General features: G+C 36.8%; 1 protein-coding gene across 3 annotated transcripts in view; it reads left to right on the forward strand.

The window, feature by feature from the left end:
* LOC150085583 (phosphatase and actin regulator 2-like) overlaps positions 1–14,335 on the forward strand; it is a 462,740-nt gene that overhangs the window by 221,442 nt on the left and 226,963 nt on the right. For all 3 annotated transcript variants that reach the window (XM_090373361.1, XM_090373363.1, XM_090373362.1), the window contains one exon: positions 11,228–11,397. In XM_090373361.1, coding sequence (XP_090229487.1) covers positions 11,228–11,397 — 170 coding nt within the window. The remainder of the gene's footprint in view (positions 1–11,227; positions 11,398–14,335) is intronic.

Raw genomic sequence — 14,335 nt, forward strand, 5'->3', positions numbered from 1 at the left:
TACGTATTTTATTACGATTATTTATTGTGTTTGGTAATGTTTTGGTTACAAAAGTGTGTTCAATCTTGGGTGGTCGGCACCTAACCCTATTTTTCCCATAGGGCCTGTTGTTTATATTGCATGATTTTGCATTGCACAAGAGTTTCTAGGAACACAACTATCATGCTATACGAGGACTGACTGTGTGTATATATATATATATATATATATTTTTTTTTTTTTTTTTTGTATAGTTTAAGTACGATTAGTAAAATAGGTAAGATAAAGAATAAATATATTTCATATTGGATAAGCTGGTAGCTGCTTAATCCTATAATAGCCATAACTGTTCCACGAGGCCAAACCTAGTAAAGGATGATCATTAGTCAAAGTACAAGTGAAAATAAAACAATTAATAAATAAATAATTAAAAAAACATAATAATAATATTAATATATATCAAGTCAGTTACAGGTAATGGGAAGACACACGAAAGGGACTTTTTCAAGGGCTAACCCTTTCAATATGTCCCCCTACAATTAACCCAGCTTTCAGTTTCTGATGTCATCTGCCTGTTTAACATGGTCAAAAGGTAATTTATGAGATAAATGGATAAGTACAATTAAAGTTAAAAAATAATTTAGTTGTTAACAGGCTGGATGACTTTAGCCTGACCGATAGCTAAGACATAGAAAAACTAGCAAAAGCAGATATTAAGGAAGAAGAGTAATAAGAGAACCAATATCCTTCAATTAATATCATATTAATAAGTAACAAAGGAGCAAACGCTAAAATAAGGGGAATGGATTCAATGTTTAAGAATAGCAATAGTACCTCAATCCCCCCTCAAATTACTCCAATAGTTCATGAGGTAAGAAAAATAGAATATGATAGTAAAAAGTTAAAAGTAAAGGAAAAGCTATAATGCAATTGTACGTCTGATTTTACCGGGGCTGTAACTTCCCGTCCCACGTAGAAAGGGATCCTGGTATATCATAAGTATAATGAAGCAAAATAGGATAATATAATGTATATTATGGAAAAGAAGCGGACGGTGGAAAGGCTAATTCCTACATGCTTAAATCATGGTTTAACGGTACGTTAAGAATAATAAACTAGTTAGGCAAAATCAAACTTACCACGAAAATGAAATATAAGAAAGACCACGTTGCAGAGCAGTGTTATTTTATATCCAATGTTAGTAGGTGCCAGCGCCCTTGCAGTTCTGACATGTAATTAGTTGAGAAATAATTAAATAAAGTAAGTCTAATATCAATAGATATTAATGCCATCTATGCATCTAGATATGTATAGATGGCATTAATCAGTTCTTGGTTATTTTACTTTACATGAGACATTTATTAATTTTCTATATTTTATTTATATATATATATATATATATATATATATATATATATTTTTTTTTTTTTTTTTTAATTTCATCTCTAATACAGTAATTTCTTTGGAATAAGTTTTGTTTTATAAAAATTTAATTGCTAATTGGCAGAATGTACCATACAAGGGATTATTGTGGGAGGTGAAGCAGTAGTTCACTAGTCCACATTTTGAAACCACTGCAATCAGTTGTTTTCTCTCCATGAGGTATAGAGTTCACTGTTGTTGGTGTTGATTGTGAAATTTGTGTGTTTGCCACAAACTACATTATTTTTTATATTCCTCTTCTGAGACATGATCATACTGGCATTATATCTGATTCTTTGGTGTAATGAAGTGCAGTATATCAGGATTGTACTCTATTTAATAGGGATGTTATTTGTCATAAAAATTCTTTCTTACATATTCTGGTTATCACCAGAAAAGAATTTAAAAAATAATTTTAAAAATTCATCAAGGCATAAAAATACATGGATTATCCGATAAATTTGTATTTATTTATTTTTTTTTGTTTTGTTTTTAGCTTACTTTTTACTCGCTCTTTGATTTTGATTATTTTATTTATTTGTTTATTGTTTAGATTATTATTTTTCTCTATATACATAAAAAAAGTTTTCCTCCTAGTGATACTTATTTGATGGGAGAAGAGGGCGGGTCAATTGCATCACTTATTTGAGCCAATGGGAGAAGAGGGTGGCTCAGTTGCGTCACTTATTCGAGCCAATGGGAGAAGAGGGTGGGGCAATTACGTCACTACAAATGCTCAGGTAAATAATTAAATAGGTCATTTCCTGATTAGATTTCGATCAGTGTGTTATAATGTTAGTACAATGTTATTATTATACAAATAATAACATTTATACCATACAAAACTATACAAATATTTACAAAAAACTAAGTTATTTACAATCATACCTCTAATATGTTGGGACGATGGGTCCCCATCATCAGCTGACATTAATATACAAAAAATGTTACAATGGAACATCAAATGATGCTGGATGTGGTCATGTACTAGACACAAGGTTGATGAACCTTAAATGGAAGGCACACAAATGGATTACTGGGCAGAATTAGACACTTGCTGTTGACAATGTAGAGTGCATGTGTGGGATGCATTGAAAGACACCTGCCTCCATAATGTTTGTATATTTGTAAATAGTTTAGTGTTTTGTAGACATTTTAAATATTTGTATAATTTGTAAATATTTTAATCCTGCTCTTTCGGATGCAACAATATTCCTCATGCATTATGGAACCCGAAACTAAAGGCCTTTTCCTAAGTGACCTATGTAAACAGGTAAATAATTACAGAGTGATATTTATTTGAGCTTGAGAATGCAGCGCAGTAGGGGGTGCAATTACGTCACTTCAAATGCACAGGTAAATAATTACATAGGCATTTCTTGATTAGATATCGATCAGCACATTTCGACAGGTGTCTTACGTAGAAAAGATTTGACTTACTCCATCATACCCATACATTTTCCTTAGAAAAGCATGTGGTGGGTGAGCAAAACAAGCCGGGGGAAGAGCACCCTAGTATATTATTAAAGATATTATTATTTTTTTAATAGCTGGGTTGCTGGTCAAAATTCATTGCTGTGACAAAATAGTATCGATCATGTGGAAGTGCAGCTGACTTTTTGTATGTAAATATTCCTGATAAAAATTAACTAAAAAGTTATGTTTCAGTTTGAATTTTTTTTTTAATTTTTCAAAGGGATGATATGCTACATAGAGGAACAGACGTTGGAAGTTGCTCGTAGCCAGTGATAAAAACTGGATTTTACCTTTGCTATCACTTTGCTGTTACCAACAGTTGCAGTAGATTGCAGAAATTTGCCATGAAACACTGCCATTACATGTGTGGAAGGTGATCCATTTTTTACAGAAGGAATGTTTCTCCATAATCTCTATTAGTACCACCACCTTAAGTCATTGAGAAAAGGCTACAGGTGGGGGGGGGAAATGAGCAGGATAGCGGATAAAATTAAGTAATTTACATGTCTTATTAATTACTTTGTCAGTGAATAAAAAGAAATGTCATTTATTGATTATGCATAGCAGCCATTAAAATTCTACAAAAAATTGTCAGTCTACTATGTTCCGATAGCGAGATGGACAGCATAATGTTAGAGCTGCATCACATAATAGATTTAAAAAAAAAAAAAAAAAAAAAATTTGCCGAACTTTTCAGATTTTGAGATTCCAAATATGTTGTCCCATTTTCTGTGTGTGTGTGTGGAACAGTCGATAATATTGTATTTGAATTGGCATTGTTTCAGGCTTGGCCCTCATCTTCAGTAGTATGCACTGGTGGAATGATACTATGTATAACCATAGGTAAAGAAATGTAGGTCCACCACTTTATTCTCAAAATGAAACAAGTAGTGATGGAATTAAAAATGGGATGCACATCTTTCCTGAAACCTAAAAAAATTCAAAGTGTGTTCATCAGTATGAAAGGTCATGGCATTGTTTTTAGAGACTGAAATAATAATTGTTCAGGAGATAATGCCAATAACAGTTAGTGCTAATCTGTACAACCATATGTTATGAAGGCTGCAGGAAGCATCAGACAAATACAGCTTGGACTTTTATCAAGTGGGGTAATTCTTCAGCATAACAATACATGTCAAGATCAGAGATTGTTGTAGCAGTAGCATTAGTACTATGTTGCGATGCAAGAAAGAAAACTTATACAGTATCAGCAAAAAAAGAAAAAAAAAAGAGACACTTCTCATTTCACAGATCCTTCTTCTTGTCCAATATTAGGCCTAGTGGCCTGTTATGATCTCTTACCATCTTTGCAGGGGTCTGCCTCTGTCTCTACAAAAGAGGAAGAATCCCATCAGCATTGAGCTTGCTCAAACCTTCAAGGCCTTATACACTTCAGTCAGATCACCTCGCAGGTACCTAGTCTCCAGACACTGCAATTTGCAGAACTTAACTCTTTCTTCGTAAGAGTAACCCTTTGTTCCATTCATCAATTTCATTGCCCTTCTCTATACTCGTTCCATCAAATCTATATATCTATATCCTTCCTAAAATGAGGCCTCCAGACCTGTATACCGTACTCAAGGTGTGGCCTGATCATTACCTTATAGAAGGGAACAATTATCTCCTTATCCTGCTAGAAAAATTCCTGTATATTATTCACAAGACATGAGCTGCTATTGCAGACCATCTGCACTGCTCAGAAAACTTCATATCTGACTGCAATTACCCCAGGTCCTTTTCATTCTCTACCAACCGCAGTGTAGTACCACTCAGTTGATATGTTACTCTGTGGTTACTGCTACCCATATACATTACTTTACATTTGTACACCTCAGTTGCCACCTCTCAGCCCATCTGTTCAATTTTTCTAGATCCTGTTGCTGTAGCGTACTGTCATTAGTGTCATTAACAACCCTGACAACCTTTGTATCTTTGGCAAACTTGGACATTAAGCCTGATATACCTTCATCATTAATAAATAAATACAGATAATCATTAATAAATACAGAAAACAACACCGAACTCTGGGGGACTTCACTAATAAAATTAGTCTACTAAGAGTGGTGTCCATTTATTACCATTCTGTCTTCTATCTCTCACTCAACCATTGTTTTAACCGTAGCAGCAATTTGCCCTTAATGCCATACTGCTCCAATTTATATAGAAGTCTTCCATGTGTAACAGTATCAACAGCTTTCCTAAAATCTAAGTTTCATCATCATTCTGCTATTCCACAGGTCGACGTATGAAGCCTTGCCACCATGCTCTGTTTGTGTACAACCTTCTTGCATAACCTCGTCTCTTAATGACATCAGTCTTTATCATGTCCTGCCACCTCATTCTTGGTCTCCCCCTTGGTCTTTTGTCCCTTAATTGTAACTCAAACATTCTTGGTCCTGTCCAAGTTGTTACACCACTCTACATTGCACATCATTCACGACACTGAACAGTAGTGGTGACAGGATACCTCCTTGCCTCAAACCTGATGTTATTCCGAAGCGCTCCGTCGACCCCATCACTGTTCTTACTTTGCTTACTGTATTCGTGTACATATTCTCAATTCTCTTCACAAGGTGTTCCTCTATCCCCAAGTTTCTCAAAACCTCCCACACTTACTCTCTCTATACAGCATCAAATGCTTTCTTTATATCCAAAAACATCATCCATAATTCTTTATTATGTTCATAACACTTTTCCATCAGTTGTCTGATGCAGAAAATTAGATCCACTGTCGATCATCCATCGGCCATCCTATTTTAAATCGTTCCTCTTATCTTCCACTCTAATACTCTCTCATACAGCTTACTCACATGTGATGTCAGTGTGATGCCTCTATAATTGGAACACTTTTTCCTGAACAGGGGAATGATCAAACTTTTCCAGTCCTTTGACACCTGTCTCTCATCCCAGATCTTGAGAGACAGGTGTTGGAGGACTGATATAACTGATATGGAAAGAAGATAAAATCCAAGTATAGGATATCAGAATTATTTTTTGCATCCACTTCCTTTGTGACTACATCATAGTATCCAATAAAATTGGTCAGACAAGATTTCCCATTAACAAACCTATGCTGTGTCTGAACTATAACTGCAGTCTTGTCCAGATGATCCTGCAATGCTTCTTTAACTAGCGACTCCATTATTTACCCCGGAACAGAAGTTCAACTAACAGGTCTGTAATTACTCATGACCGCTTTGATCCCCCTTTGTGAATTAAGGACACATTTATAGATCTCCAGTCCATGTGGACCTCCCACGAGTCCAAGCAAGCTCTCATAATTATAGCTAATGGTTTGCTTACTTCCTTTGCTGTCTCCTTTAATATAACTGGATAGATCCCATCCATTCCAGGTACCTTTCTTACATTCAACTTCAACAAATTCTCCTCCACTTTGCTCTGTTATTACAAAATCATTTATCTCCCTGCGAGAGTTAATCTTCTGACCTCCACTTCCCTACAGAATTCCCCATGTGTGAATGTAGATGCAAAACATTCATTCAGTTTGTCAGCTACCTCAGCAGGATCATCAAAAATTGAACAATCAATGTCAAGTGAACCAGTCTGATTCATCCCCTTCCTTCTAGAGTTTACATTAGTAAAGAAATCTTTGCTGTTCCTCTTTGCATCCTTTACCAAAGATTTTTTCCTAATCTGCCTTCACTTGCCTAACCTCCTTTGTGACTTGATTACAGACTAGCTTACATCTGCAGTAGGCTTCTGTGTCCTCTGATAATTTTTATACATCCAATGCATTTTTCTTTTCTGCCATGAGTTTCATTAGTTCATCTGACATTCATTTAGGCCTAAACCTTAAACAGTATTTCTTAGTTGGGGAAAAAAAAAAGCCTAGTAGCTTCCAAGATTACTTCCTTGAATTCTTCCCATGTAGAATTTGAATTAGTAACATCATCTGTTGATCCCATTGTATAGAATTTAAAAATTATGAGACCACTGTAGTTGCCTTTACGAAAGCAAAAACCCTTCCCTTTACCCCAATGGTAGTTACATCTGTAGTGACCAACTCACAAATTCCAGTCAATATCTGGTATGTTAAAATCCCCCATTATAAGACGGTCTGTTTTACTGGCCCACTCTTTGTCTCTGTACATTTGTTCATTGCACTCATCAGAGTCATTAGGCTTGTACAAAACTCTTACTCTCAGTTTTGCTTTCCCAGTGTTTATGTCACACTAAACTGACTCAATAATGCACTGTCCACCCATGTCAACTGGATACACTTCCTTAGATTTTGTGTTTCTTAACTAGCTGTATAACCTCTCCTCCTTTCTTTTGCGTAGAATGCTTCCAGTCACTGCTCTCCAAATGTAACGAATAAAATAAAATAAACAGATAAAATAACTTAATGAATTCTTTCACTCAGAGATGTGACCGATTTGACGCATAACTGAATTGAAAGCCGAGAGTCCCCCAACCCGAAACACATCAGACCAACTCAGGAAGACCATGAGTGTGAGAAGACATTGTGTCAGATTAAATAATTAAAATCGGTAAACCACTTACGAGAATAAATAATTAAAATCAGTAAACCACTTATGAGAATAAATAATTAAAATCGGTAAACCACTTACGAGAATAAATAATTAAAATCACTATTAAAAATTTGGATGAACACTCAAATTAAACAAAATTCACAGCTTTTCCCTTCCTTAAGCAGACAACACTTTGAATGATCGCCTTGTTCACAGGAGGGAAATATCGCAGTGTGTGTGTTAAGCTCTTAAAAGGAGAGATTATCCTAACTCTTAAAGTCATTCCCAATTGTTGCAAAAGACAGACTGACAACTACCATGTCATCCTTTTAGTGTTGATCAGTCATTATAGGAATGAAATGCCTATTCTTGTTTTGGTCCACCATAGGCATTCCAATAATGCAAACAGTACTAGTCTAAGCAATAATATGGGTGGTAGTAGTAGTAGTAGTATACTAGCTTTATGCACTGCTCAACAAAATTAACAGAACAAAATGATTTTTCATGAATATTTTATTGTTAACAGTGTCACCGAAGGTGAATATTTGATATAATAGGCATCCTAACATGCAAATTTCACGGCGGCGTCTTTCGATACATTTCTGCTGCCTGCCAGATACACTCTTCGGCAAAATTAACAGAACAAATTAACATGAACAAAAGTTTTTTGTGAGTATTTTCTTGTGAACAGTGCCACCGATGGTGAATATTTGATATAATAGGCATTCTGGCATGCAAATTCCGAGTATTCGATATAAATTGATTTACCACCTTACAGAGCTGCACATTATGGGCAAATTGTTTATGCCTATAAAAACACAGGTTGTGACCACATCACTTCATTCCCATTTTATTGGCTTGCTCAATGGGATTAGCCACATCTCCAGTACTCAGGATGGCTTGTCATCCTCATTTAGATGATTCTTTGAGAGGTGGGCTGTTGGACTACAGGTGACCCCCGCTTAACGCTGATAATTCGTTCTGGAAAAACGGAGCGCTAAGTGAATCTGCACTAAGCGAGTGCCGCATTCCCATAAGGTAACATATGTATTTGTAAGTTACGGTCGGTGCCATAGGATATTTCCTAATCAATAATAAACAGTAGTGAAAAGATGCAAATGTCGGTAAAAATATTTAATATTCAAATATTTGTACATATAAAATATTCTGCATTACATACGTATATAATTATGTGGTAACTACTTACGTATCAAAATTAAACTTAAAATTCCAATTAAAATCGTGAATTTAATTGATCTAAATTGATTTTAATTGATTTAATTTAATTGATGAATTTAATCATGAAAAATGTGTCGATTTTGGGTTGGCACTCTTCTAAATAAACTAAAAGGGGTATTAATTTTAAATCCCCTGCAGCGTTATCACCCAACAATAAAGTCACCCGATCCTTCGCCGCTTTGAAACCTGGCATGTTTTTTTTGTCTACTTTCAATATGAAACTTCTTTTAGACATTAGTTTCCACAAAAGTCTTGCTTCATCTATGTTATAAACATGTTGAGAAGTATAACATACAATACCCCTCTTCAATAATTTTAACAAGTTCTTTTTTGAAAGGTTTGGTTCCTTGATCTGCACTTGCAGCTTCTCCCTAGATTTTAAATCAGTCCTTACCAGTTTTAAATGGTTCCTTTTTTTTTTTTTTTTTTAAGGTGAGCTTTCTTTAGATCACCGTATTGGCTAATCTCTCTCTCTTTTATAATATTGAACTTAACTGAATTCTGCATTGGATATTATCTTCAATAAAATTAGTTAAAGTCTTTCCATTTCAATCCTAATAGTCGGCCTAGCCCTAGCCGCTTGCAGTGGAACAGCTATCTTTCCCGCTGCTAAAATGAATTCTTTATTTTTTTTTATAATTGTTCTTACAGTTAAACTTGCAAGTCCTAAATTATGGCACCATCCACTTGTCGTTGACCGGAATCGATTCGCTTCAAAACGTCTAATTTAATTTTCAAATTCAGTCTTTTTCTTACATTTATAGTCTTCGTACTGCGTCCAGACGTTGTTGCTTTTTCATTCTTATCAGCCATTATTAACTCTTCGAAAATGTAGTAGTAGTATACTGCGTTGGTTGCCTTAATTATGATACAATGTTCGAATAAATTGTCCATTACGCACGATGTCTAATACTGTACTGAGTGATGATTAATCTTTGGATAAATGCGTATAATGCAAATATTACAAGCAATATACTTGATAATTTTTTAAAATGTTGATCTCGGAACTACGTAACAAGTCACTGTACTGCATTAAATTAGCGTACGAGAAAATTTCACTGAGCGTGGGAAAATTTCTCAAGTCGGCGTGGGAAACGTTTTAATTCTGTTTTGCTATTCATTTTCAAGCTATCGAATCCATCAAATGAAACGATTTCGTTAAATATGCCAAAAATGCAATCAGTAAAAGAGCGTTATAGTGATCTGTGACAGCGTTATAGCAGATCAGCGTAAAGCGAACCACGTTATAATGGGGGCCTGCTGTATTTGAAGCTGGGCAGTCGCAGGCAGAAGTGTCATGCAGTGTTTGTCTTGGCACTATGGAAGCAGTTTCAGGAGCTGGAACCGTTACAAGAAGAGCTGGCCAAGGTCACCCGAGTGCTACATCAGCCAGAACAGACTGTTATCTGGCTCTGACAGCAAGACAGAACCGTATGATGTCTTGTCATCAACTGTCTCTTGGGATTGCTGTGGCCACAGGTGAAAACATTTCCATCCAGGCTGTGTTAAGAAGGCTCAATTCAAGTGGATTCTATGCAAGGAAGCCAGTTGTTTGTATTCAATTAACCCCAAACCACCATAGAGCTCATCGAAATTGGTGCCATTAACATGTGACTTGGAGCCCCGGCAAATGGGATACAGTTCTATTCTGTGATGAGCACAGTTTTAGCCTATAGGCAGTTTCTATACGTTATTTCATCTGGAGACAACACAAAATGCAATCCCATCTCCCCAAACATCAGAGAAAGGTACACTTATGGTGGAGGCTGTGTTCTTGTGTGGGGTGGAATAATGATCAGTGGCCACACCCTTCATGTTTTTGATAGGAGTACTGTAACTGCACAGGTACTGAGAACAGATCCTCGAACCCTATGTGCAACTTTTTAAGGGGTACAATTGGCCCAGATTTTCTTTTTGTGCATGACAACGCCACTGCACATAAAGCCTGAGTGGTAGAGGAATATCTTGAAACTGAAGGTATACAACGACTGCTGTAGCAGCACAATCACCAGACTTAATATGATCAAACGTGTGGGATGCCCTTGGGTGTTGCATTTCACACCCGACAGCCAACTGCTTGGTCACTTGGTGAACAAAGGTCAGTGAAGAATGGGATTTGTTGCCACAGAATCTTAAAGAATTATAGACACCCTTATATTGAGCATGGTTCACTGTTGTCAGGCCCATTTAGCCATTGGAGGGGATCGTTGTCATATGATGTCATGTGACCCTATTTGCGAGCATCTTGTATTGACTTCTCCAATCTTACCTTTTTGTTAATTCTTATACATACAGTCCCTATAAGTGTCCCTAATACCTGTTTGAAGATTTCTCGCTGTATCCTCATTTCATTGTTATTCTATAGTACATCACCGTACCAAATTTTGTCCTGCTTCATCACAAGCTGCATGAGTTACACCACATTTTCTGTGTGTTCTGTTAATTTTGCCGAGCTGTGTATCAGCCTTGTATGTAATATTAAAATACTGTCTGGATTGTATACATTTTATTGCTATTAGCTTTATTGCTTAATTATATTGTCACACTAGTATTGTGCATTATATTTGTCATATGTGATGTGTTACCTAAATGCTTACTTAAATGCTTTTGTATTTCAGATTAAAAGTTGCCAAGGTGCCTTTAGCTGGAAGTCCTCCATACAGTCCGGAAAACAAAGAAAATCGTCCTGTGACTTGTATTACAGGTGTTTATGATGGTACAAATGCAGATCCTGATGACATGGAGAATTTGATTTTTTGGAGAGATTATTACGGTGATGATGAACAGTGTAGGTATTGTTATAATTCTTTGTTAGATAATTATAGCAGAATAGAAACTAGGCCTTCGGGAATGGATGGGAAAAAAAATTAATTGCTATCAAGGGAAAATTGACACTGTGTGGGGCTAGAATTCAAATCTAACCTCATCATGTGACTGTTGCTGATGCTTCTAGGAGGATTTAAAAATGGGGATGTCGAATGCAATAAAAGCATTTATTGTACTCCCAATAATACTCCAAAAGAATTATTATTTTTGTTGGTAAACCTGTTTTACTAAAAAAAAATAAAAAAACATAGGAACACCATGGCTGCACTTAGAGAAAGTGTTTAAGAGGAATAAGAAAACTGCTTTCCCAAAACGGACTGCACAAAATGATCAAAAAACACCTTATAGCATCCTTGAACATATCTTCAAGGCTGGTTAAATCAAAATTCTAGGAATACATCTGTATGCTGAAGTTTTTTTTTTTTTTTTTATTTTTTTAAAGCCTTATTTGGTTTCCTCTTTCTACTCTCAAAAAGAAGCTACGTGCAGTACTGCTTGGAAAAAAAGGAGACATACCTTTAAAAACTTCCCCTACCAAGAACAACCACCCTCCAAAATTCTAACTGTCAGAGGACTTATAATCATTTAGAAAATACTCAGTTTATGTCCAAAGAACAGATCCAGCTAAAAATGCACAAAAAACACACATTTTCTTTTTGTTTCAGAAGACCTACTGCTACTATGGTAGGGTCTTGAACTATCTAACATAATACAAACCAGTGTTGATTTCTGTGGTTGGCAGTTACAATCTGGACTTAAATTTAATCATGAGTACAATTAATGACATATATTACCTTTGCTCACAGTCTCAGCTGTAATCAGCAGCCAACAACATTCTTCTAGAATGTTGTTAGCTGCTGCTTCCAGTTGTTGCCTGGAATTCCCTTGCAGGACCATGGCCAAATCATTGGCGTAGGCTACCTTTGTGATGTTAGGGTGGTGTTTTGATAGCCAGGTGACAAACACCACGTTCCATGCAAGGGGCAACCCTTGGTCGTTGGTCTGGTAACTTCTTTGGTATTTTTTTTTATCACAAGCCGGCATTTGTTCAGGTAACTTGACACTAGGCAATAATTGGTCAGCCACCCGGCCTTGGAATCTCTCCGGGATGCTTTGCCACCAAAGGATGTCAAAGACCCTTTTGAAATCCACAAAGAGGCCAAGGGTGTATTTTCTCTCTGTGTTACTGGCTAGCATCACAGCCCAGGTGGCATCTTCAGTACATGTTCCTTTTGTGAAGCCGTATTGTTGGTCTGAGTGGAGGTCCTTTGAATTATAGAGGAATTGCGAGGAATCTTCTGACTATGAGTTTTTCTAGAACTTTATTTATAATGGGTAGAAGGCATTTGGCCTATATGAATCTGGTTGGTTGGGTGGCTTTTCTGGGTTTTTTGATGATTATCTTGAGAAGGGCTCTTTTTCATTGGGCCAGAAAGACACCATCCTTGATGCAAGAATTTAGCAGGTTATCTATTACCTCTGGTCTTGCAGTCCATATTCTTTTTATGACCTTGGCTTCGAGAATGGCACCTCCGTAGCTAGGTGGGAAGGAGCAGCAGTGCATAGCACACGCTTCTTGATTAGACTGGGGTTCGAGCCCATCACCACCAAATACGGAGGATGCGGAAAGGTCAGGGAATGACCACGGCATATCCCGGAGCAATATGGCCTTAGTTGCTAATGCTCCTAAAAAAAAAAAAAAAAAAAAAAAAAAAAAGCTTCGAGAATGTCTAGGCCAGAGCATTTTCCAGATTTGGTTGACCGGATGGTGCCCCCAATTTCTTCTCTGGTGAAGGGTTCCTCTCTTGTGGTGTGCTTACGTGAGCTAGGTGGCCAAGTGTTAGACTGGTCTGGAAAGTATTTTTTCGTGCAGGGGTATCTTGATGGACTATGGCAGTGGTTCCCAAACTATGTGCTGCAGCACCCCAGGGCAGCACAGCAAACTCACAGGGGTGGGGCAGGATATTTTAAATTTTCAAGGGAAACACAGTGATACTCGACGGCTGTCGGACAGTGCGCAAACTACTAGATCGAGGTAGTTCACAATTTCAACATTATCGCAGTTTCAGTATTACTTATTAAATTGTTTGGGCCTAACTACTTAATAAACGGAACTGCTAGGTTTTTACCAGGGAGTGCCGTGAAAAAATTTACTGAGACACTAAGGGTACCATAAACCGAGAAAGTTTGGGAACCTCTGGACTATGGTGTCAAGGATGACTTCTACAAATTTTGCTCGGGTTGTTAATTCTCTCTGGTTGGGGAGCCTGGTAGAGTAGTATACATCTCCCGGGATAACTTTATGCATCATGAGTTTGTAGATCAGACCCCATGGGTCTCCCATTTCGCTCTACAAATTTTTCTCACAATTTCCGCTTCTCGTGGTAAATGGCTGTAGGGAACACTTTTCTTGCCTCTTTGTGCTTCCTGTAATCTTTCCATGTCTCCTGCCATCCTTCTGGCCTGTTGGAATTGTCTCCTAGCTGTATTAATTGCTTTACTAAGGTTGGTGAGATCTGCAGTCCACCAAGATACGCGATGCACTTTCCACTTATGTTGGGGCATAGAGGTGATGCAGGCCAAAAATGCCATGCATTGGAAAGCAGTGGCTTATTTTCTTCTGCTGGAAGGCTGCTCATTCTTTCCAGATTATCTGGAGTTGTACAATCCTTGATATATTTTTCAAAGGTGTTGAATTTACTAGCTTCGTATTAGGACTGCTGTCTGATATTGGCGGTAAATTTGACTATGAAGATGATCGGGTTGTGATCACTGGTTGTCCAAGAAGTATCTATCTGCCAGTTTCCAGTGGAGTTAGAGTTTGTTATTAATGAGTGTTATGTTTATGTATAAAACTTAAAATAACATAAATTAATTTTCAGATTTGACCTTTGCTATCC

Source organism: Mastigoproctus giganteus, chromosome 5, assembly GCF_048544385.1.
Source record: "Mastigoproctus giganteus isolate SK-2022 chromosome 5, ASM4854438v1, whole genome shotgun sequence".
Taxonomy (NCBI): domain Eukaryota; kingdom Metazoa; phylum Arthropoda; class Arachnida; order Uropygi; family Thelyphonidae; genus Mastigoproctus; species Mastigoproctus giganteus.